General features: G+C 46.7%; 2 protein-coding genes across 2 annotated transcripts; both read left to right on the top strand.

Annotated features, from left to right (window-relative positions):
- LOC110430257 (putative E3 ubiquitin-protein ligase SINA-like 6) lies at positions 224-837 on the top strand. The gene is made up of 2 exons (XM_021447594.1): positions 224-307; positions 391-837. The coding sequence occupies exons 1-2, from the start codon at positions 224-226 to the stop codon at positions 835-837; spliced, it is 531 nt and encodes a 176-aa protein (XP_021303269.1).
- On the top strand, positions 6,096-20,078 carry LOC8069514 (E3 ubiquitin-protein ligase SINA-like 11). The gene is made up of 6 exons (XM_002439257.2): positions 6,096-6,348; positions 17,217-17,349; positions 17,451-17,516; positions 17,692-17,962; positions 18,074-18,814; positions 19,839-20,078. Exons 1-6 carry the CDS (start codon positions 6,096-6,098, stop codon positions 19,908-19,910), a joined length of 1,536 nt encoding a protein of 511 aa, XP_002439302.2. The 3' UTR covers positions 19,911-20,078.

Below are 21,991 nucleotides of genomic sequence, written 5' to 3' on the forward strand. Positions count from 1 at the left end.
TGACGGTTTAACCCTCAAGGAATTGATTTGTGGCGGCCGGCACTCAAGAAAATAGTATTTCCTTGTCTCTCTATCCTTGGCGGCCATTCCTTGAGTGCTAGCCGCCAATATTGATTTTCTTGGCGGTTTTAGGGGTTTCCTTGAGGGCTTTTGACCCTCAAGGGTATTCAGTTTTGTGGTAGTGGGTGGCGTCCAGAAGGTCTCTTCGTCGTCAGCTCCGGCGATGGTCCATGATCTCACGGTGGTGGACGAGGACGTGCTAAACTGCGGCGTCTGCTTTCTCCCGCTGAAGCCACCCATCTTCCAGGTATACCTGCGTCGCCGCCGTTGATTTGTCGACCCGTTTAATTCGCCCTCTGCTTCAATTTGTTGTCCGACCGGTTTGTGCAGTGCGCCGTGGGATATGCGTTGTGCTCGTCGTGCTCCGACGAGCTCAAGGATGCCCGAAAGTGTCACCTGTGTGGTGTCGCCATGCCCGGCGGCTACCAACGGTGCCACGTCTTGGAGCGGGTGGTGGACTCCATCCGCAGCCCGTGTCCGCATGCGGCCTACGGCTGCGATGCGACGCCCGTGTATCACGCCGGCGAGGAGCACCTCCGGCAGTGCCCGCATGCGCCGTGCCACTGCCCCGCCGGCGACGGCTGTAGCTTCGTCGGCTCTGTAACGACGCTCGTCGAGCACCTCACGGCGGCGCACAGCTGGCCGTGCACTGCCGAGGACCGTCCCGGCTATACCTTCGACGTCAACCTCCGTGATGGCTTCAACTTCCTCACCGCGCGCCGTCCGCAGCAGTGCAAGTACTGTTGGCAAGAATTGATCACAAACACACGAGTATGATGGTGGCTAGCCTAACAATCGAGCAGAGATCGAAAGCAAAGCGCAAGAACAGGAAGAACGCTTGGCAACCGCCACCAGGGCAACAGGGTGACAACGCCCCTTTTCGCTCTCGTTCTCCACGAGTACATACACAGATACAAAGTACTGGAGGCTCTGAGTGAGTCCTCTTACATCGGGGAGTCTATACCAACTCCTAACTCATGCGACTCACACATGAAAGTAACTGCTAAACACAATACAAGATGGACTGAAACACAGTCTTCAGGAAACTGCCGAACCGTGGTCACGGTCACCACGCGCTCCACGCACTCCCGTTCCCGCCAGGCTTTCAAACATCTGCTTTCTCCCGCCTTGTCCACGTCATTAGCTCCCTGAGTATGTGTCCCACACCATCAGTGACAGGTTTACACTAACATTCTCCCCCTTAAACCTGTCAGATAGCAACACCAAGGTCTCTGACACCCAATAGGTGTCTCATCACCACCAGCTTCCCCACCGGCAATGCCTTGGTCAGTGCATCAGCCTTCTGCTCATCAGTGCTAACCCTTTTCACTGTAATCTGACCTCTCTCTACACACTGTCTGATGAAATGATATTTGATATCAATGTGTTTACTCCTTCCATGAAACACAGGATTGTTCATCAGAGCTCTAGCAGAGTTATTGTCTACATAAAGAGTTACTGCACTTGGCTTCTCTTCAGTGATTTCACTCAACATATTCCTTAACCACAGAGCTTGCCTTGCTGCAGATGTTGCAGCCATAAACTCTGCTTCACAAGATGACAAAGCCACTGTTTTCTGCTTCTGAGAACACCAGCTGATCAAATTTTCTCCCAAGTAGAAAGCCATCCCACCAGTACTTGTTCTCTCAACCTGATCAGCTCCATGATCACTATCAGTGTACCCCACTAACACACCTGTGCCACCACCTTGGACATACACCAGCCCAAACTCAGTAGTGCCCTTCAGGTACCTCATGATCTGTTTCACTGCCCCAGCATGCATCACTGTTGGCTTCTCCATAAATCTGCTTGCTAGACCCACTGAATATGACAGGTCTGGTCTTGTATGTAACAGATACCTAAGACAACCAATCATCTTTCTGTATTCTGTTGCATCAACTTGCTTACCTCCATTGTCTGTATTCAGTTTGTTTCTGGGCTCCATTGGAAACTTGCTTGCATTACATTCACCCATTCCAAATTGCCCCAAAACCTTCCTAGCATATGTAGACTGTTTCACAGTGATATAATCTTCTTTCTGATCCACCTCTATACCAAGATAGTAAGAAAGAAGACCAAGATCTGTCATCTCAAATTCACTAATCATCTGTTCTTTGAAAAGCTTGATATTATCTAGATTTCCTCCTGTAATTATCAAGTCATCAACATAAACTCCCAAGAGTACTGCATTTTTCCCATGCCCTCTTGTATACACTGCTTGTTCACTCATACATCTTCTAAAATTCAGTTTTCTCAGGCTCTTGTCTAATCTGACATTCCAAGCCCTTGGTGCTTGCTTAAGTTCATATAGAGCTTTGCTCAACTTGAGTACAAACTGCTCTTTCCCTTTCACAACATATCCCTCCGGTTGTGAAACATAGACTTCCTCCTCCAACTCACCATGAAGAAAGGCTGATTTCACATCAAGATGATGAACTTTCCAACCCTGATTAGCTGCTAGTGCAAGTAACACTCTCACTGTGTCCAACCTGGCTACAGGAGCAAAAACTTCATCATAGTCAACTCCATGCCTTTGCACATATCCTTTTGCAACTAACCTTGCTTTGTGTTTTACCACATCTCCATATGAATTCCTTTTCAGTTTGAACACCCATTTTAAACCAATGGGTTTCTTCCCACCTGGCAACTTGACCAGCTCCCAAGTCTTGTTTTTCTGTATGGACTGCATTTCCCTGTCCATTGCATCAACCCAGTCTTGACTGTCAGCAGCTTCTTTGTAACTTGCTGTTTCCTCCATTTCAATTAACAGTGCTTCCACATTCTCATCCATCAGCTCTACTTCATATGAATCATCATAAACATCACTCAAGCTTCTGAACCTGACTGGACCACTGTCAATATCTAGGTTGTCATCGACATCCATACTATCATACCAAGCACCTGACAACTGAGGTGAATTCTGTGGTCACTGGTTCTGAACCTGTTGCCGGATTTTGTTCAGACTGGACATCCTGACCTCCCAGATCTGAACTGCCTCCACCAGTTGACTGTTCACCACTAGTGGCTACTCCCCCTATCACATTGACATCCTGAGTGCCCTGTGCATCACCAACTTCAACATCAAGACTTCCATAATCACCAGAGAAGAATTGACCATACTCCTCAACTCTATTTGCAGCAAAACTGAAACTTCCTGCAGGCTCCCAGCTCCATTTTACAGATTCCTCAAACACAACATCCCTGCTGACTACAATTCTGTTGGTTTTAGGATTGTACATCATGTGAGCTTTGCTGCCTTCCTCCACTCCAAAATAGACCAAGGGCACACTCCTATCATCAAGTTTCTTTAGATGTGTTCCCATTATCTTCACATGACCTTTGCAACCAAAAACCCTCAGATGTCCCAGATGAGGTTTTCTGCCATTCCATCCTTCATATGGTGTTCTGTACCCCATGGATTTTGTTGGCAACCTGTTCAGCAGATAGACTGAGTGTCTCACTGCCTTTGCCCAAAAAATTCCAGGGATCTCCATGCTCTTCAGCAAGGACCTTGCCATCTCCATCATTGATCTGTTCTTCCTCTCAACCACTCCATTTTGCTGTGGAGTATATGGAGCAGTGAACTGATGCTTGATCCTAGCTTCCACACACACATTCTAAAAATGTTTTGACAGAAATTCTCCACCTCTATCTGATCTAAGGACCTTGATCACATAACCAGAGCTTTTCTCCACTTCAGCTCTGAACTTGATGAAAGCATCCACTGCCTGGTCCTTTGACTGCAACATGTACACTGTAGTCCATCTAGTGCAATCATCCACAAGAAGCATGAAATACTTATTGTTTGCCAATGTGGATGGAGTAATGGGCCCACAAAGATCTACATGTACAAGTTGAAGTGGTTCATCTGCTTTCCACAACAATGACCTTGGAAAAGGTTTTCTAGTTTGCTTTGCTGCCAGACAAGACTGACAGACCTGATCTGGATGTTGAATCAGTGGCACACCCCCAACCATATCTTTCTCTACAACTTGCTTTAATGCATGAAAATTGACATGTCCTAGCTGACCATGCCACAACCAAGCATCCTCACTAGCATGACTCAAAAAATAGGTTGGCTCTACTGTGACTAACTCAATTTTGTACAATCTGTTTCCTCTTCTCTGAACTTTCATGATCAATCTCCATGGGTTTTTCTCTGACACCTCAATAACCTTATCATCCATTACTACCCGGTGCCCAATTTCTATCAGTTGACCTAAACTGATCAAATTGCTTCTTAACTTAGGAATGTAATAAACATCTCTAAGAACCCACTGATCACCTATTCTACCTTGAAACAGTATTGTACCCTTTCCCAAAATCTCTACTGATGAACCATCACCAAATTGTACCTTGCCGGTCACGGTTTGGTCCATATCTCTGAACTTGTGGCGATCTCCAGTCATGTGATTACTGGGACCATTGTCCAGGTACCAGACATCATTGTTGACTTCACCCTCGCCGACGAAGTACAGCTCTGGCATCACCTTCTTCTCCTTCAAGACAACTTCTGTGTGCAAATCTTGGCATGGTGCATGCTCGAGCAGTCCCTGCTCCACAGTTTCCGCGAGCAGCACTGTTGGCTCCATCCTTGCATGGTGTGCCTCCTCTTCCTTCTTCTTCTCGCCAGGACACCGGTTAGCATAGTGCCCATACCCATGGCACCAAAAACACTTGATGTGACTTTTGTCACGCTTCTCGGTGTTTTCTTTTCCTGCTTCACCGCGCCCACCACGACCTCCCCGGCCGCCACGCCCTCGACCTCGACTTCCCCGGCCGCCACCGCCTGAAGACCTCCCGCCTCCAGAGCTCTCACCGCTCGATTTCTTCTGGCGTGCCTCCCACTCAGCCTGAGTGAGCAGAGCCTGCTTCTCGCCAGATCGCGAACTCCCAGCTCCCCGCCTCGTTTGCTCCTCGAACGCCCTCAATCGGCCAACTGCCTCATCAAAAGGCAGTGTCTTGAGATCATAAAACTGTTCGATCCCAGCTATGACATGGATGTATTTGTCAGGCACGGTGTCGAACAGCTTCTTCACCATAGCTGCATCCTCCAATGTCCCGCCTAGGTTCCCGTACTTGACCGACATGGCTGTCAGTTTTCCAGCGAACTCATCGACAGTCTCCTCCTCCTTCATATCCAGCGCATTAAACTCCGCCTTGAGAGTCTGCAGCCAAGCTTCCTTGACACGCTCTGCGCCCACAAACCACGCCTTCAGAGAGTCCCAAACTTCCTTCCCCGTCTTCTTCTTTGCTACTTGCATCAACAGCTCGTCCGACAGGCACTGGAAGAGATGCGCCCGCACCTTCTTATCCTTCCTGGCCTGTGACTCCGTCTGAGCTCCCACCGAGCTCCCCGCCGGCGGTTCCACCACCTCCCACCACCCCTGCTCCTCCATGATCGCCTGCACCCAGATACTCTAGCTGGTGTAGTTGGTCGCCGTCAGCGTCGGGAACACCTGCCGGTGTCCACCGTCGCCGCTCCCTCGACCCCCATCAGCAACCGCCAGCGCCATGAAGAAACTTTGGTGGATCTCGTGTGTTTGACCGGCTCCGATACCAAATGTTGGCAATAATTGATCACAAACACACGAGTATGATGGTGGCTAGCCTGACAATCGAGCAGAGATCGAAAGCAAAGCGCAAGAACAGGAAGAACGCTTGGCAACCGCCACCAGGGCAACAGGGTGACAGCGCCTCTTTTCGCTCTTGTTCTCCACGAGTACATACACAGATACAAAGTACTGGAGGCTCTGAGTGAGTCCTCTTACATCGGGGAGTCTATACCAACTCCTAACTCACGCGACTCACACATGAAAGTAACTGCTAAACACGATACAAGATGGACTGAAACACAGTCTTCAGGAAACTGCCGAACCGTGGTCACGGTCACCACGCGCTCCACGCACTCCCGTTCCCGCCAGGCTTTCAAACATCTGCTTTCTCCCACCTTGTCCATGTCATTAGCTCCCCGAGTATGTGTCCCACACCATCAGTGACAGGTTTACACTAACAAGTACCTGCTCCTACTGAACATGGCGACTACACCGTTCGGCCGCGCCATCTCTGCGGTCGCCTTGGCACCGGCGAGGAGGAAGACGACATGCAACCTCAAACTCTTGTTCCAAAAGTTGGATCATAACCAGTCATCTACGTTCAAAGTTGAATGCGCGTGTCCCTCAAAAGGGCTGCCAGATCCCAACGCCTCCTTCCAGTTCTTCATTCCCAAGTATGTTGCTGGATCTAAGAAAGCTACAGTTCATGTCTTTGCTAGGATTAATTCCATCGGTTCATCATAAACTAGCATAGGGATCATCCACATAAGGCTAGGTGCTGTTTACATATGCTAATTTTAGCATCCAAGATTTGCTCTGTGCGCTTTATTTAGATCGATGTGTTGTTCATTTCCGTGGTAACTTTTTCATTGAAGTGGTGAACTACTAGCTTCCATAACGTAGTGGTGTGAACTACCCTCTCTATTTCAAATTGTAAGTTGTTTTGTTTTTCAGAGATTCATAGCTTTTTTTATGAACCCAGATATAAATTATGATTAGATATACAATAAAAACCATGTATCTGACAAAGGTAGAACGAGTACTAGCTTAAGCATTGAAGTGATGTGTGAAGAGATGGAATTGAAAAGCTTCCATTTAGCTGCAACCCATTCGATGTCATCGGTGAGTTCAGTGAGAGGGATGAAGTTTTAGGAGCGAAATGCAATGGAACGGAAATTGCACTTTTTTTGTCATGGCATATGCTACTCCCTGGATCTCTAATTAAAATTGAGGCCTCTGATGATTGAGCCGTTCAAACTGGCTGAAGCTTGGGCTGCTCTCGGTACATTTAACAAAAAACCATGCCCCATGTCCTTAAAGTTTTGGTACCGGTTTTTACTGTTTAACTTGGGAAACAATCAAACCAGAAGTTGCCACACTGCTATGTTTTACTTGGTGCTTGCTACTGAATTGGTGCAATGCTGCAACGATTGCAAAAAAAAGGATACCAAACAGGACCATTTATATGTGTGTTAATGTGTTATTAGTTGCTTACGTCCAAGAGACCCATGTATGTATAAGTAGAAGATACTCTGTGCATTGTAGCTGGGATTGTGAAGAATTTAGAATAAAATGAAGATTATATAAATATTGAATAGCTTGTATTAAGATATTGGTAGCTAGTGGAATGACATGACTATTAGTAAAGATAAGTGGATAGTTAGTGAGGAATGATATATATGCTTGCGCTCCCTCATCAATAGTGAACACTAGATACCACAATATTGAATATCTTTGGGGGTCACTAATTTTCTTGACCGGTCATGAGAGTCTAACATAGGGGTATGCAAAGTCATCACAAGATGAGGATGCAATAGTCCGAGTAAACCCCAGTCAGCTGGAGGCTCAGGGTCTATACCCATCGAGCGTACCCTCTGGCGAAGAAGGCATGGCTCAATTGCTACAGAATGGCTATCCCCTAGGAAGGCCATGAAGTCAGAGGGACGAGCTTGACCAAACTGAGTGACCATCACTCACAGACCTAGGGGTTCAACCACAACACGAAGATTCTCGACCCAAGAAGAGCCTAGGATTAGCCATTGACCACATGGTTGCCCCATTCTTGGCTCGGGGCCAACTGACGTCCTAAGCAAAGAACATAAGCCTGCTCCAGAATCTATCAGGTGCCTAGGACTATAATAGGCATAGGAGCACTACACCACTATTTTCATTCCATAACCATGAGGCTCTATTGGTAACTCCCTCGGCATGGCCATGTCCATGGCGTGATGCATCAGCACAAAAGGACTCCCCAAGGCCATGGAGCTAGCGGCTTTGGGCCTGCTCATCAGCTCCCTAGGGCGGGGGAAGGATACTTATGTGCCAAGGAAGCCAGGAGAAGGCTAACCCGGGAAAGGCCTCGTCACAGTCAAGTACCAGACTAAAGCTAGGACGTCAGGGGGTGGTTGAGCCACTGTCAGCCCCCTCCTATATGACAAAGAAGGGCCTAGCGACACTAGGACAAAGGAACCAAAAGCGCCAAGGGCGAGGAGCCCTAGTCAAGAACACACGCTTTTGTCCACCATGCCCTCCTCAGTAATTAACGGAGGTGGTCCTAACCGCCATTTGTACGCTTTTGTACACACGCTTTTATTCACGAAGTCCTAACCGCCTTTATAAATAAAAATACTAAGCGATTAACGGATGCGGCCATTTTTATTTATGAAGGCGGTTAGAAAAGCTTGCCTCTAAAAAAGATTTATGGGGGCTGGCATATTAAGACAACCTCCTCCAAAAATGGCTAATTTTTGGAGGCGATCATCTTAAGGAGCCCGCTTCCATAAATTTATTTTAAAGGCGAGCACACTATAAGGCCTGCCTCCTAAAATTCAGGCCCAACTCTCAGCTTAGGCAGCCCGTCACGGCTCGATATCATGCTCGTCATATATATACAACGAGGTAGGGTTTCATTCACTTATCCAATACATCGACCCCTCACTCACCTCTTCCGACGGCAGCACCTGACGCCTGGGCCCCCACTCGCTCCTTCCCATAGCGGCACCTGACCGTTGGCCCTCACTTGTCCCTTCCTCTCTCTCACATCTCCCTCTCCCCTTGGGTAGCCCCCACCCGACACCCATCCTGGTAGCGGCTCCACCTTCTCCACCATAGATGGCACAGGCCGCGTGCACCTCCCTCTTCTCTCTATCTCCCTCATGAGCTCGACCATCACACAAGGAGGCTGGTGCTGCACCCCTCTCCCTCTCTAGCAGTGCATCTCTCTCCCTCGAGCAGATCTAGCAGCGCCGCTTGCAGATCTGGCATCGACGTGGGCGGATCCATCCTTAGCATGAGCGGATTTAGCGATGGCATGGGTGGATCTATCCTCGGCATAGGAAAATTTGGCCCCAGCATAGGTGGATCTAGCCTCGATGCAGGCGGATCCAGCCTTGATGCGGGGGATGCGGCAGCAACAGGCTCCACCATGACGGTAGGTGGATCTACCACATGACCTGACATATAGAGTGCATCCATGGCAAACAATATCTAAGCACCATGCTTATGTACGGGCGACCACTTAACTCTCTCAAGAACTAAATTAAGCGCTTTGTGAACATATGTTCATCATTAATTATTGATATAAATTAACTGCACTCCATTTAAATAGATTTATGTAGGATTATCCGTAAGCGCACAGATATCATACCAGTGTCACATTTTACCCGGAGGTTTTAAATATCGTATCCACAGGGAACAGTTGTGATGATGACATAGTATATAGACTTAACCCTATAATTAGGCTAGATCATATCAAGAAAAAGGAAATAACTAATGCACTCTGGTTCCGACTCCGGTAAACTTTGTATAATACCATCTTATCGGGCAAGTAACCCGAATAGGCAAAGAATCAGAGTAATCCCCTATCAGGCACCTATAAGCCTATCAATCCTATCAATAGGAAGTGGACTATCGAGGAATCAATGCAGCTGTCACCTACGCGAACTACCACTGTCCGGCTGATTAGGGGACATCCACAAAAACCTAGCCTAGGCACCACGCCTACATTACGAAATACTACTTCAACCAAGTTACGACCAAGATCAAAGCACTCAACATAAGTTGTGAACCAAAGAACAAATAAGAACAAGATGCTTACTTAAACCAGAAAGGGTAAGTACAAAAGTACCTCAGAACGCAGCTCCGGGTGAGAGAACTGAATCTAGAAGAATACAGCCACAAAGAAGCACCGACAGGCCGGAACTCCTTCAGAATCTCTACTCCTGTACTTAATCTCTCTAATCTCTAAACAAGACTAGATCTAGAAGAACTAGTCTCTCTTAATTGCTACATCTAGATGAACTAGATCTAGATGAACTAGAACTGGATCAACTAGAGGGACCCTAACCCTAATTATGTAGAGAATATGAAGCGCCGGGGTGTAGAATGCCTCTTGGGGGGGCCTTGGGCGTCATTATATAGGGCGAGGTGGAGTAGGGGGCAAGGAACCACCACGTCAGCGATCCGTGTCTTCATCTTGTGTGCACCATCGGATCAAACCGACTTAAAATCGACGGAGGGATACTTTGCTTAGCTTCCAAGGATGCGCGGGAGGAAGACTCCAGAAGGCGGTGGGCTTCGGGCGAAACAGGGTGCCGACCGGCCCTAGGGTGGGGTCGGCCGGCCCCACTTTTCCTCCTCCACGACTCTCGTTTCTTCGGGTGTCTTCTAGACCCTTCCCGAGTCTTCTCATGATATTTTCCGGCGCGGATGAGTTTCGTGGTAAATATGCACTAGAATCCCTCTTTTTAGCTCTCTGTAAAATAAACCCTGGAAAACACAGAATATGCAAAACTCGTAGAAATTGTTAGTTTAAACCCTATACTAGTGTGCATTCATGTTCTCCTTCATGTTTAAAGTCCTAATAAAAATTGACGTTATCAACCGTCAACATTCATCATAACTATATCAAGCAGTAACTAGAGCAAACTAGGAACATAATAAATAGCAATATAATATTGAAGTAGCATAAAGTCATAAAAATTAAGGGATATAATGGCAAAATACCTGTCTCCAGACGACATATTTGAAATCGTGAGCACTAGCCCAAACTCTACTTGAACTTGCTAGAAAGCCCATACTAAAAAATTGAAGAACTAGAGCTCTCTTTCTCTCTCATCTCTAGAAACCCTAATTTTTTTCTACTCTTGACTTATGGCAGATGCTCCTTCACGAGGACAGAGCTTGGTTATATAGCCCTGAGAGTGAAATGTAAGCCCTTTGATCAAACTAACTTGAAGGACGGCGTAGATGCAATCCTAAGAGGCGGTGGAGGAAGCTTCTGGAAGATGGCTGACACGTAGGACCCTGAGAGGCTGAGTGGCATCGTGGTGGGCTGGCTGGCCCCACCTAGCAGCCCCTCGTTGTCCACCGTGGTGTGGTGTCTTCTGGTGCCCTTTGGAACTTTATGGGGTAGATTTCGTGGTGGTTAAGTTTGGTATTATTTGACATTTTGATCCTTCTTTCTGTTTTTTTGGAATAACCCTATTAAAAATATAGGTTCACCAAAACTTGTAGAAATTATTAGTAAAAACCCCTAAGTTCTTATTGGTGATCCTTTTCACACATTATGTTGACGATTTATGATGAAGAATAACTTCATCAATAGTCACACTATCCAATATTTATCTTGGCTTACCCCTGCTATAGCTTTGATCTACTATGCAATCATGTTATCGTGTCCATGACCCTACTAGAGACTTTTGCACCATGCCTTCCTTTGGAAAAATATAAATAACTACTTCCATGTAAAATGCTACAATGATATATACCTGTACGCTTGCAGAGTATTTCTGCATGCATGTGTTCTGTTGCCATTGCTATGAAACACTAATCCTAGTGATAACGCTAAGAAACACCACCAAGGTCGTGGCCATGGTGGCTGGCAACACTTTTTGTTGACTTGTTCGGTATGGCTGCCGTATCTCTTGATCTTGGAGAGCTGGGTGGGTATGGTGGCGGCGACAACTAATTACTACCAACCTTGGAGTATGTCAGATAGTTCAGCTATTGCGTCCATTGTGAGCATATGGTTGTGTCGCGACTTTTCCTTTGTAGGCGATCTACAGTGGGCTGGTTTGTATTGGCTGGCACTGGCAGTGATCAGTTTGGACCAGTGCGATGGTGACTAGCCATGCATGCCTATGTCCAGGTTAACGCCGCTACGATAACCAGTGGATGGCGGCCTACGGAGGGATGCTCATGCCATTGCCTTGAATCTAGCTTGGTGGATGGCGAGGTTTGGTGATGGTGGAGCTCCTTTGCATTAATGCAGGAACAAGACGTGGTGCTTTCCACTTTGCGCTTGGGTATTGGCTGCTCGACTTTCCACCAATGTCGGCAATGGTGACACCTTCGGTGCTATGGTTCTCACTAGATGTATTGTCATGAGCTCTCCTAACCCCCAGGGTGTAGGTTGAAAAACCTTGGTTCCCCGGTTGGTGTTTGACTACATCCATGGATGTCGTTTTTCTCTTTGGAGGCATCTATCGTCATTGGAACCATGCCCATACCCAAGCTCTTTGCTTGTTTGTTGCAGCTTGCAAGGTGCTTTTATCCGTTTTGGTGGCTTTGTGGCAGTTTTTTGTGTGTGGTGGTTGTTGTGTTGTTGCTCCTATTATGTGGATGGTTTTTAGTCTACTTTGTTTGTATGATGCTTCTTCTTTATTAATACATGCCGGTCAACAAGGCTATTGTTGGGTATTTTAAACGCAAACAGAAAAATCCGCAAGCGCACGGATACCGATGTAGCTTTCACCCGGGAGTATTCCAGAGTATCGATTTTCCACAGAGAACGTGAGTGTACTAATTAAGATCCAAGATCGCCCAAGGATAACTATATAATTATTTTTGGTGGGAAGAGAGGAAGTTTCCTGAGAGTTCTTTAGTTGATCTAAGAATCAAGAATTACTTCAAGATTATCTATTTCGGGACATCAGAACACTAACCACAGAAAGAGATGAGAAGGGGGCTAGGAAGCTCCGACTACGGTCCTACAAACACCGATCCGAACGAGGTGGAATACGTCGACCGTTAGGGCTGTCACTACCCTAAGGCTACCACAACAATCCGCAGGATTGGGTGCAATTCCAGGTAATTGCAAGACTAAACACCACGTCTAATCTATTAATTACTACTCTAATGTTTCAAAGATTAGAGCACTTGATGCAAGCGGGAATCTAATAAATAACTTGAATGTAAATAAAAGTAATTAGAGAACTCAGGAATTATGAATTGAAGAACCTGGAGAACGATGAAAAACGAACCAGATGCTGCAAAAGTATAATGTTGAGGAAGATCCGACAGATCCGGCTCCTCCTCCGCTCTCCTCTTCTCTCTCCCTATTTTCTAAATTACAACTAGAACTAACTAGAACTAGAACTAGAGGAACTAGAACTAGAACTAGATGAACTAGAACTAGATCTAGATGAACTAGAGGTAGAACTAGAAGAACTAGAGGGATCCTCTCTACTTGGATGAAGAATTGAAACCCTAGTTTTGATTCTGTAGAAGAGGTATGATCTCCAGGGGGCCAGGGGGTCTGGTTTTATAGTCCCTTCAAGTGAATCTGGGCCGTCGGATCAAACCGACATTGATTGAACGGTTATTGTTGATCCTTTAGGTCGATGGAGCATAATCCGCGAAACGTGTCCTGATTGGGCACTGTAGCTAGGCGGGCGCCCAGGAGAGTTGGGCGGGCGCCCTGCCTCCGAGCCCGATTTCCTTCTCGTTCGTTCCCGTGGCTTCTGGAGTCTTCTAGATGATAGAAAATTGCGCGACACGTTAATATCTCTATGTAAACCCGACGTGTGGGCCTTTCTTCCTTATTTCCTGATAACCCCCTGCAGAAATATACAAACACCAAAACTCATGGAATTCTGTCAGATAAAACCCTAAGTCTAGGTGTTGGTTCCATTTAGATCATTTTTCATGATTAGTTGATGGTTAAATGTGAGCATTAAGGACCGTCAACAGCTATCAAAAAAATACAACTTTATAGTTAATTTTTTTAGTTGATGTTGTTTACATTCTCAAATATGTGCTTTATAAGTTCATAAATTTTGAAATTCAATATTTAAAATTTCTAAATGATCATGAATATTCACATAGTTAATATCGACGTTGTAGTGGATGACCTAATCTATATGTTTGATGTTGATAAGTTTTTATTTGAATTTTTTATTGTGTAAAATATTTTTTTTAAATTCACATATTTTAAAATTCAAAATTTTTATTTTTTTCCAATAAACTTTTATGGAGGCATATCTTATACCAAAGTTGTAGTGCATGATAAGATTTGAAACTTTCTATCTAGTTGAAGTTTTTTATTATTTGAGTTTATCTAGTAGCCAAAATATTCAATATAAGATTCAAAATGTTGTTATAAAAAATAGCATCTTATGTATAGTCACGAGTGTGTGCAGTAGTGGCAGACAGGTCATATGAATAAGGCCTTGTTTAGTTTTCAAAAAAATTTAAGATTCTCTATCACATCGAATTTTTGAACGCATGGTATTAAATATAGATTAAAAAATAACTACTTGTACAGTTTATCTGTAATTTACGAGATAAATCTTTTAAAACTAGTTAGTCCATGCTTAGATATATTTAGTTAAAGTTATTTCTCAAAAAACACAAATGACAAATATTTAAGGACATAGGGAGTAGTACATAGCATGTGTAATCAATGGTAGTGGTAGATAATTTTTCTAAACTTTACAAGTAGATGCAAAACTAGCATTTTTAGAGCACTTCCCCTAAGGGGTTTCATAAAATCTATGGATCTTGCTCAAGATCTATATTTTCTTTTATATCTGAATCTGAATTTCATGAAACAGGAACGTTTATTTAGTAATTTGTGTAGCAGAACTGCTTTTTTGGGAGCCGGTGAAGCTTGCCAAAAGCCCATAATGGCAACTTCAACCAAACTCCTACTTAAGCTTTCATCCTATTTTGAGAGCTCAAACGCATCAAAAACCTCTCCAACTGAACCCCTATTGAAGCCTTGATGGATGAGGAACTCTCATTTCTCTCTTCGGAACCTCCACATGTAGGAGTCCCTCATCCTCTCCCTCATCTTTCTTTCTCTCTTTTATAAGAGCATCTCCAAGAGTTATGCATTTAGAGTTTGCATTTACTAATTTGCAAAAAAACTTAAAATGTGATATCCAATGGTTTTGCATTTAGATTTTGCAATTTGCATAACTTGACATTTAGAGGTCTAGACTTGGCATATATGCCAAGCCCCACAGGCTTTGCAAATCGTGATCGTCCCCACGCCCGCGTGACTCGGGCTGCGTTCCTTCCACCCGCGCGACTCCTCCATGCGCGAGCGCCGCCAAGTTTTGTCGTGAAGCTTTGCCGCAGAGGATCAGGATGGGGCGAGGTTCAGGACGGACGAGGTTTAGGACGGGGCGAGGTTCATGACGGGTGAGGATCAAACGACGCGGCACAAGCACCTGGATGGGGCGACGACGGCTGAGCGAGGAATGCCGCGATACGAAGGCACGCCACACGCGAAGAATTACCGGCGACGAAGAAAATCGCGCGCCAAGAAAAAAACCTTCCAGAGAAAAAAATGTGGGCCCAAAATTCCCTCAAATGCCAAGTGAAAATGTAAAATCGTTGGAGATCACACCTTTTTATCATTGCCATTTTTATTTGGAACTTTGCAAACTCCATCAAATGCAAAACTAAAAATGCATAACCCTTGGAGATGCTCTAAAGTTGACAAGTAGGACCGATAAATGAGATCCATGACAATACAGTGTAAAAGTAGAAAAAAATTTAAGGATCGGTTAGAGTATTCCGAGAAGTAGAGGATGAAATATGGATGAGAGACTCTCATTTGAAAGAATAGGGGGCAAAATTTGGGCCTTGTTCAGTTGGCAAAATTTTGAGATATTGGGTACTGTTTGTATTTGATAAATATTGTCCAATTATGGACTAGCTAGGCTCAAAAGATTCGTCTCACAAATTACAGGTAAACTGTGTAATTAGTTTTATTTATATTTATATTTAATACTTTATGCATATGCCGCAAGATTCGATGTGACGGAGAATCTAAATTTTTTTACACAATTTTTTAAAGGGGCTATTGCGTTCTTACCCTTATTTAGAAGTCTAATTGTGATTTTACCCTTGTTTTTCTCGCCATTGCGATTTTACCCTTGCTCTGTGAAAACGAAGCTTCAGTTTACCCTTACTCCGTGAACAGCAGGGTAACGGTGTTAAATTGGCTCAGTAAGGACAAGTTTGCCCTTGCGAAAATGCCCCTACTTTTTCGAGTACATTGTGATTTTACCCCTACTTTTAACTCTATTAGTCTTTTTTGCAATAAAATAAATAAAAAACAAAAAAACCCCTCACAGAAAGACCAAAAGATAATAATACCCTTTTCCCATTCTCTCCTCTATTGATTCCTTTCTCCTGTTCTATAAATGAAACCCTCCGTTCCTCGCGTACTCCCGTACTCCTGTTCTAGGACAAAAACCCTAGTGTGTCGGGTCTGGACAACGAGAGAGGCTGTAGCTCCTAGCGCCGTGCGGGCAGGGCCCTGAGAGGCCACCCCCTCAGTCCCTCTTCGTCTGCCCTGTTGCTACCGTCCCCAGCACCAGCAAGGTGTACATTGGTATTTTGGTACCCATGGTGCGTCACATCCGCACCGCACATTTTATGCTGAGCAAGATCCTGTTCCATGAGGAAATCGCTTGCGTTCAACTACTAGCTAGCTAGACATGCACCGTGTAGTAGTGTACCGATGCAACTAAAGTGGGTTCAAACAAGGATCCAGCAAGAACTCAACTCACCATAGGTCTGCTAGCTTGCCTCAATTCCTAACACGCCACGTCAATCCTCCAGCGTCAATAATTACCGGTCACTACAAAAACAAATCTTACTGCTAGTACAACAGAGTTTCTACATTTTATTATCTTTTGGTCTTTCTGTGAGGGGTTTTTTTGTTTTATTATTTATTTTATTGCAAAAAAGACTAATAGAGTTAAAAGTAGGGGTAAAATCACAATGTACTCGAAAAAGTAGGGACATTTTCGCAAGGGCAAACTTGTCCTTACTGAGCCAATTTAACACCGTTACCCTGCTATTCACGGAGTAAGGGTAAACTGAAGCTTCGTTTTCACAGAGCAAAGGTAAAATCGCAATGGCGAGAAAAACAAAGGTAAAATCACAATTAGACTTTTAAATAAGGGTAAGAACGCAATAGCCTCTTTTTTTAAAACTAAACAAGACCTTGAGAGATTGGTTGGAGTTGGCCTAAGACTATCTCCAACAATCGTCACCCAAAATACAAGACTCATTTGTCCTTTGGGTAGCGCTACAGGTAAAAGGTTTCATACTTATTTTTAGTCTTCTCCAACAATAAGACCTAAAAGACAACACTCTCTGTAAATGGGTCTCGAAGAGAGAGGATACCCAAATTTGGGTTATGTCTCTGCTGATACCCAAAATGGGTATTCTGTTTGGGTACTCTGTCGGAGGCTATAGATATTGTGTTGGAGATCCATTTTGGGTTTGGGTTCCAAATGGGTCTCCTATTGGAGACAGCCTAAGGATACCAAATCCGTCCTCCCTTTCCTATCTTCCCAGGCCGGCCCGCAAGGCCCACTAGGCTACGCTCGTGCACGCCCGCACCGCACGCCCCCATCCGCATTCGTCGGCGGCCGGCGGCCGGCGGCACAGGTCTGTCGGTGTCGGGGCTCCTGGTGGCCGGCGCCCGACGGTAAGACTCCGCCACTCCGGGCTGTGGCCGGCCAACTCGGGGAGGCCGGAGCAAAGCCAAGGTGACAATGATGATTCTGATTCACAGATTTCACGGTGTAGATCGGGTCGGAAAAGGAAAGGAGGTATGGCGGCGCGAACAGTATCTTCTCGTCGTCAACTCTACAGGTATATTCGCGTCCTGCTCGCGCGGCCGCGGCCCTTGCCGCCGCTACCACCGCTGGTATCGCCAACGGGCGTTGTAGTGCCGTCAGTTTTACGGTCCTATTCAGGGACAATATATGGTGAGCGCATTGTGGTATGTTTCTATAATTCTATTCATTCCGTCGATTGTGGGAAGTAGTTTTTTTCTTGCCGACGATTTGATGTCGAGCAAGAGGAAGAAGAAGAGCCAGGACAACGGCGGCGGCACCTGCCGGATTGAAAGCAACGTTGACGACTTCCTGGAGGACGACGAAGAAGGCTCCCATGAACCGGCATCAGCGGCGGCGGCGGCGGCGGCACCCGACGTGCGTGCTAGGACGAGGACCGCAGTGGCGAACGTGACGGTGGGCGACGCCGACGCCCTGGACTGCGGCGTGTGCTTCCTCGCGCTCAGGCCTCCCATTTTCCAGGTACCCCGGCCACACATAGCAATCTCAATCAGCTTAGCATTTCTTGAAACACAGAAGGAATCACAAATCCCTGACTGACCCCTACCTAAACCACTTTTGCGAATGACGCAGTGCGAGGTGGGGCATGTGGTGTGCTCGGCCTGCCGCGACAAGCTGGAGGCCACGGGGAACGGCGTGTGCCATGTCTGCGGCGTCGCCACGCACGGCTACCGCCGGTGCCACGCCATGGAGCAGCTCTTGGACTGCATCCGCGTCCCTTGCTCATATTCGGCTCATGGCTGTGACACAATGCCTCCCTACCATGGCCAGGAAAGCCATCGCCAGGTGTGCCGGCACGCGCCCTGCCACTGCCCTGGCGAGTCGTGTGGCTTCGTCGGCTCCACGGCCGCGCTCCTGGACCACTTCGCCGGTGCACACAACTGGCCGTGCACCACCAAGGTCAGGGCCAGGGAGACATTCAGCATCCGTTTGCATGTTGGATTCAACTTCTTTCTGCTTCAGGACAATGGCCGCAGCGATGGTGAACAAGCGTTCCCCGTCCCGCGCCTGTTCCTGATGAACGTGACGCGGGAACGGCTTGGTCGTGCCATCTCTGTGCTCTGCATCCATCCTCACGCATCCACCACCACTGCTGCCAATGGTGCTCAAGAGCTGTCATTGACGCAATGTGAGCTGGTATTCTCGCTCTACGGCGACAGGAGCTTGTGCCATAGCTACTATCAATCGTCGGTGTTCAAAGTGCTGTGCACGGACCTCTCCAATGGGCTGCCCAACCCTGAAGGATGCTTCCAGTTCTTCGTGCCCAACGCCGTTCTTGGGGATGGGGACGACAGGAATTCTATCCAGATTAAAGTACGTATCATCAACTAGATCAAACCGCTTTGTGTGTGCACGTCAAAGATTGATCACAAGCGTGCTGTAACGTGGACAAAGCATATAGTATATGCTTTACTGTTTAGTCCTAAAAATGGCCTGCATTGCTTCCGTCCTGCTTGGAGGAGGACGAACAAATTAACATTAGGCCGTACTCACCATGCACGTCAAATACTAGCAACTTTTGCACCTCCATGTTATTCTTGTACATTTTACTACTACTGCAAGTTAAAGGTGGTTGCCGGCGAGGTCCGGGCGTGGAGCTCTGGCCAGCGGCTAGTTGTCACGTGGACGAGTGAGAAGTCGAGCTCCGACATCCGACCCCGCGAGCACGATTGCAAGCTCTAGCTCGCCGCCATGCGTGCAAGCCCGTCTGGGATCTTCCGCCGTGCCGCCACGCCGACAGGATCCAGCCGCCGCCACATGAGTGAGCCCCGCCGTCGCTCCACCCCTGCACGGGCCACGGGCCGTTGCCTGTGCTCCTCCATGTGGATGGGGTGGGGTGGGGGGCACTACCGGAATCCCGGCCTTTGCCGAGAGCCGGATGCTTTGCCTAGTGCCAGGCATCGGGCACTCGGCAAAGAGACCATTTGCCGAGAGCATACCCTGAAACACTCGGCGAAATAAAAACACTAGGCAAAGAGGTCCTTTGCCTAGTGCCTATCGCACGACACTCGTAAAGAGGTATTCTTCGCCTAGTGCCCACCAAAAGCACTAGGCAAACTAGAAACACTCAGCAAAGGGATAACACCGTTATCTATCCATCACCCACCGTTACATCTTTGCCGAGTGTCCGCTAAGAGCACTCGGCAAAGACCACTTCGCCTAGTGCCATGGTTCTGACTCTCGGCAAAAAGATCTTTGCCAACTCATCTAACTTTTTTCTTCTCTTCCCATACAACATGTGGTACAACATATTAAAATTTGGTGTATTTTTGTACAATACAACACAAAAACCATGCAATCTCACACAGGCAAGTAACCTTCTCTTTTTTTTTTGCAGAATCAATCGGCGGCTTCAAATAATATGCCTCATCAGCCACCACATCAGCCGGGGTGGCCAGCTTGGCAGTGAATGGTTCATGCTTATTGTGTTGGTGCTTATGTACTTGGAGACTTAGATTTGCATTACTGGCTTGGACTTAGAATATTTGGTTAACTTGGTCATGCACTTGGATTGTTTGGTTCACTTGGCGATACACTTATTGCACTTCTGCTTATATGTGATGTGTGATATATGTGATATATGTCTCGCAAATGTGATATCTGTGATATGTGTGATATCTGTTATATATGCGTGATGTACAAATTATTTTGATTCATTGGAATATAAAAAACAAAAAAAAATGGACCTGGAAAGTTGCTTTGCCGAGTTCAGCAACCAAGGCACTCGGTAAAGATGTAGGCTTTGCCTAGTGCAAGAGCAAAGACACTCGGCAAAGATGTAGACTTTGCCTAGTGCAAGAGAAAATACACTCGACAAAGAATTCCTGCAATAAAAAAATAATTTCTTTGCCTAGTGCCCCATCTAAGGCACTCGGCAAACAATTTCTGCAAAAAAAAGAATTATTTTCTTTGCCTAGTGCCTTGAAAGGACACTCGGTAAAGAATTTCTAAAAAAAAATAAATTTCTTTGCCGAGTGTCTCGACGTGTTAGCACTCGGTAAAGTCTTTGTTAGCCGTTTGGTCTCCGTTCGTGTCGTTTTTTTTGGCCGAGGGTCACAACAGCACTCGGAAAATATTTTGCCGAGCGTTCGATGAAAAACACTCGGCAAAGTTTTCTTTGCCGACATTTTTTTGCCATCTTGGCTGTGTCGAGTGCTACACTCGGCAAAGCCTTTGCCGAGTGTCTTCGACACTAGGCAAAGTACCTGAATCCGGTAGTGGGGGGAATGGGGAGAGAAGGTTTGACCCAATGACAAGCAAGTCCTCCATGTCATTGTCTGCTCAGATGGATTTGGAGGCCTTTGTTTTGGGGCTACTGCTGGAGATGAAGCAAAATATTAAGCCAATAAAAATAGAGGAAAACATCCAAATGAAAAGTAGGGGTCCTGATTTGGGTGCCCCTGCCGGTCTGCTGGAGTTGCTCTTATAGAGGTGATTTTTATAGAGGTGATTTTTAGAATGGTTGTACTTGTTAATAGCTATTTTCAAATACCGCAGGAACTGAAGAGGAAAAATAATAATTTGAATCAAGAAAAATCTACCGATTCGTCAAAAGAAAAAAGAAAAGAAAATGGTGGTCTCACACTGGTAACCCATACGTTTTTCTTTGATCGACCAATGAAAGGAAGCGTACTTCTTGGAACCGAGCAACCAGCCTGTTCCGCTGCTCGGAGTAAATTAAATGTATCGGAAATCGAAGAGACTCGCAAGGCTTTGTTGGTGAAAACTCTGGACAAAGAGGACATATATATGGGGAGCGGAGAGTTCACAAGAGCCTAGGTCTCGGCAAGCTAGCACGAACAAGATTCGTGTGGCCACCGAGCACTAGCTATGAGGAGGACGGTGGAATTCGAGGCGGCCGAGTACGTGACGGATGAGGACGACGACGAGCTGGAAATGGAGGACAACGTCGAGGATTCGGAATCGCACTCTGAGGACGAAGTGGATGTGGATGCCGAGGACATGGAGGAGGACGACGAAGACGAGGATTTGGGCAGCGACGACAGCGTTCACGAACAGGAAGAAGAAGAAGGCGGCTCGCACGAACAGGCACCGGCAATGGCGGCGGCACCGGCGCCGCCGGACGCCGTGCGTGTTAGGACGAGGACCCCAGTGGCGAACGTGACGGTGTGCGATGCCGACGCCCTGGGCTGCGGCGTCTGCTTCCTCGCGCTCAGGCCTCCCATCTTCCAGGTACACACACGCTCACATTTCTATATATTTTTTGTGTTCGATTCGTATGCAACATTTCTTGAAACAAGTTCGCTGGAAATTAAAACGCAGTGCGAGGTGGGGCATGTGGTCTGCTCCGACTGTCGCGTCAAGCTGGAGGCCACGCCGAGCGGCAACAAGTGCCATGTCTGTGGCGTCGTCGCCGCACGCGGCGGCTACCGCCGGTGCCACGCCATGGAGCACCTCCTGGACTGCATCCGCGTTCCCTGCCCGTACGCCGCTCACGGCTGCGACGCTACGCCTCCCTACCATGGCAAG

The sequence above is a fragment of the Sorghum bicolor genome, chromosome 9 (assembly GCF_000003195.3).
Source record: "Sorghum bicolor cultivar BTx623 chromosome 9, Sorghum_bicolor_NCBIv3, whole genome shotgun sequence".
NCBI classification, from domain to species: Eukaryota; Viridiplantae; Streptophyta; class Magnoliopsida; order Poales; family Poaceae; genus Sorghum; species Sorghum bicolor.

Bases quoted from the DNA above. Each gene is read 5' to 3' on its own strand.
- LOC110430257 (XM_021447594.1), top strand. From the start codon at position 224: ATGGTCCATGATCTCACGGTGGTGGACGAGGACGTGCTAAACTGCGGC. The intron at 308-390 runs GTATACCTGCGT...CGGTTTGTGCAG, and splicing joins TGAAGCCACCCATCTTCCAG to TGCGCCGTGGGATATGCGTT.
- LOC8069514 (XM_002439257.2), top strand. From the start codon at position 6,096: ATGGCGACTACACCGTTCGGCCGCGCCATCTCTGCGGTCGCCTTGGCA. The intron at 17,350-17,450 runs GTAAGACTCCGC...TTCACGGTGTAG, and splicing joins CTGGTGGCCGGCGCCCGACG to ATCGGGTCGGAAAAGGAAAG. The intron at 17,517-17,691 runs GTATATTCGCGT...TGTGGGAAGTAG, and splicing joins TCTCGTCGTCAACTCTACAG to TTTTTTTCTTGCCGACGATT.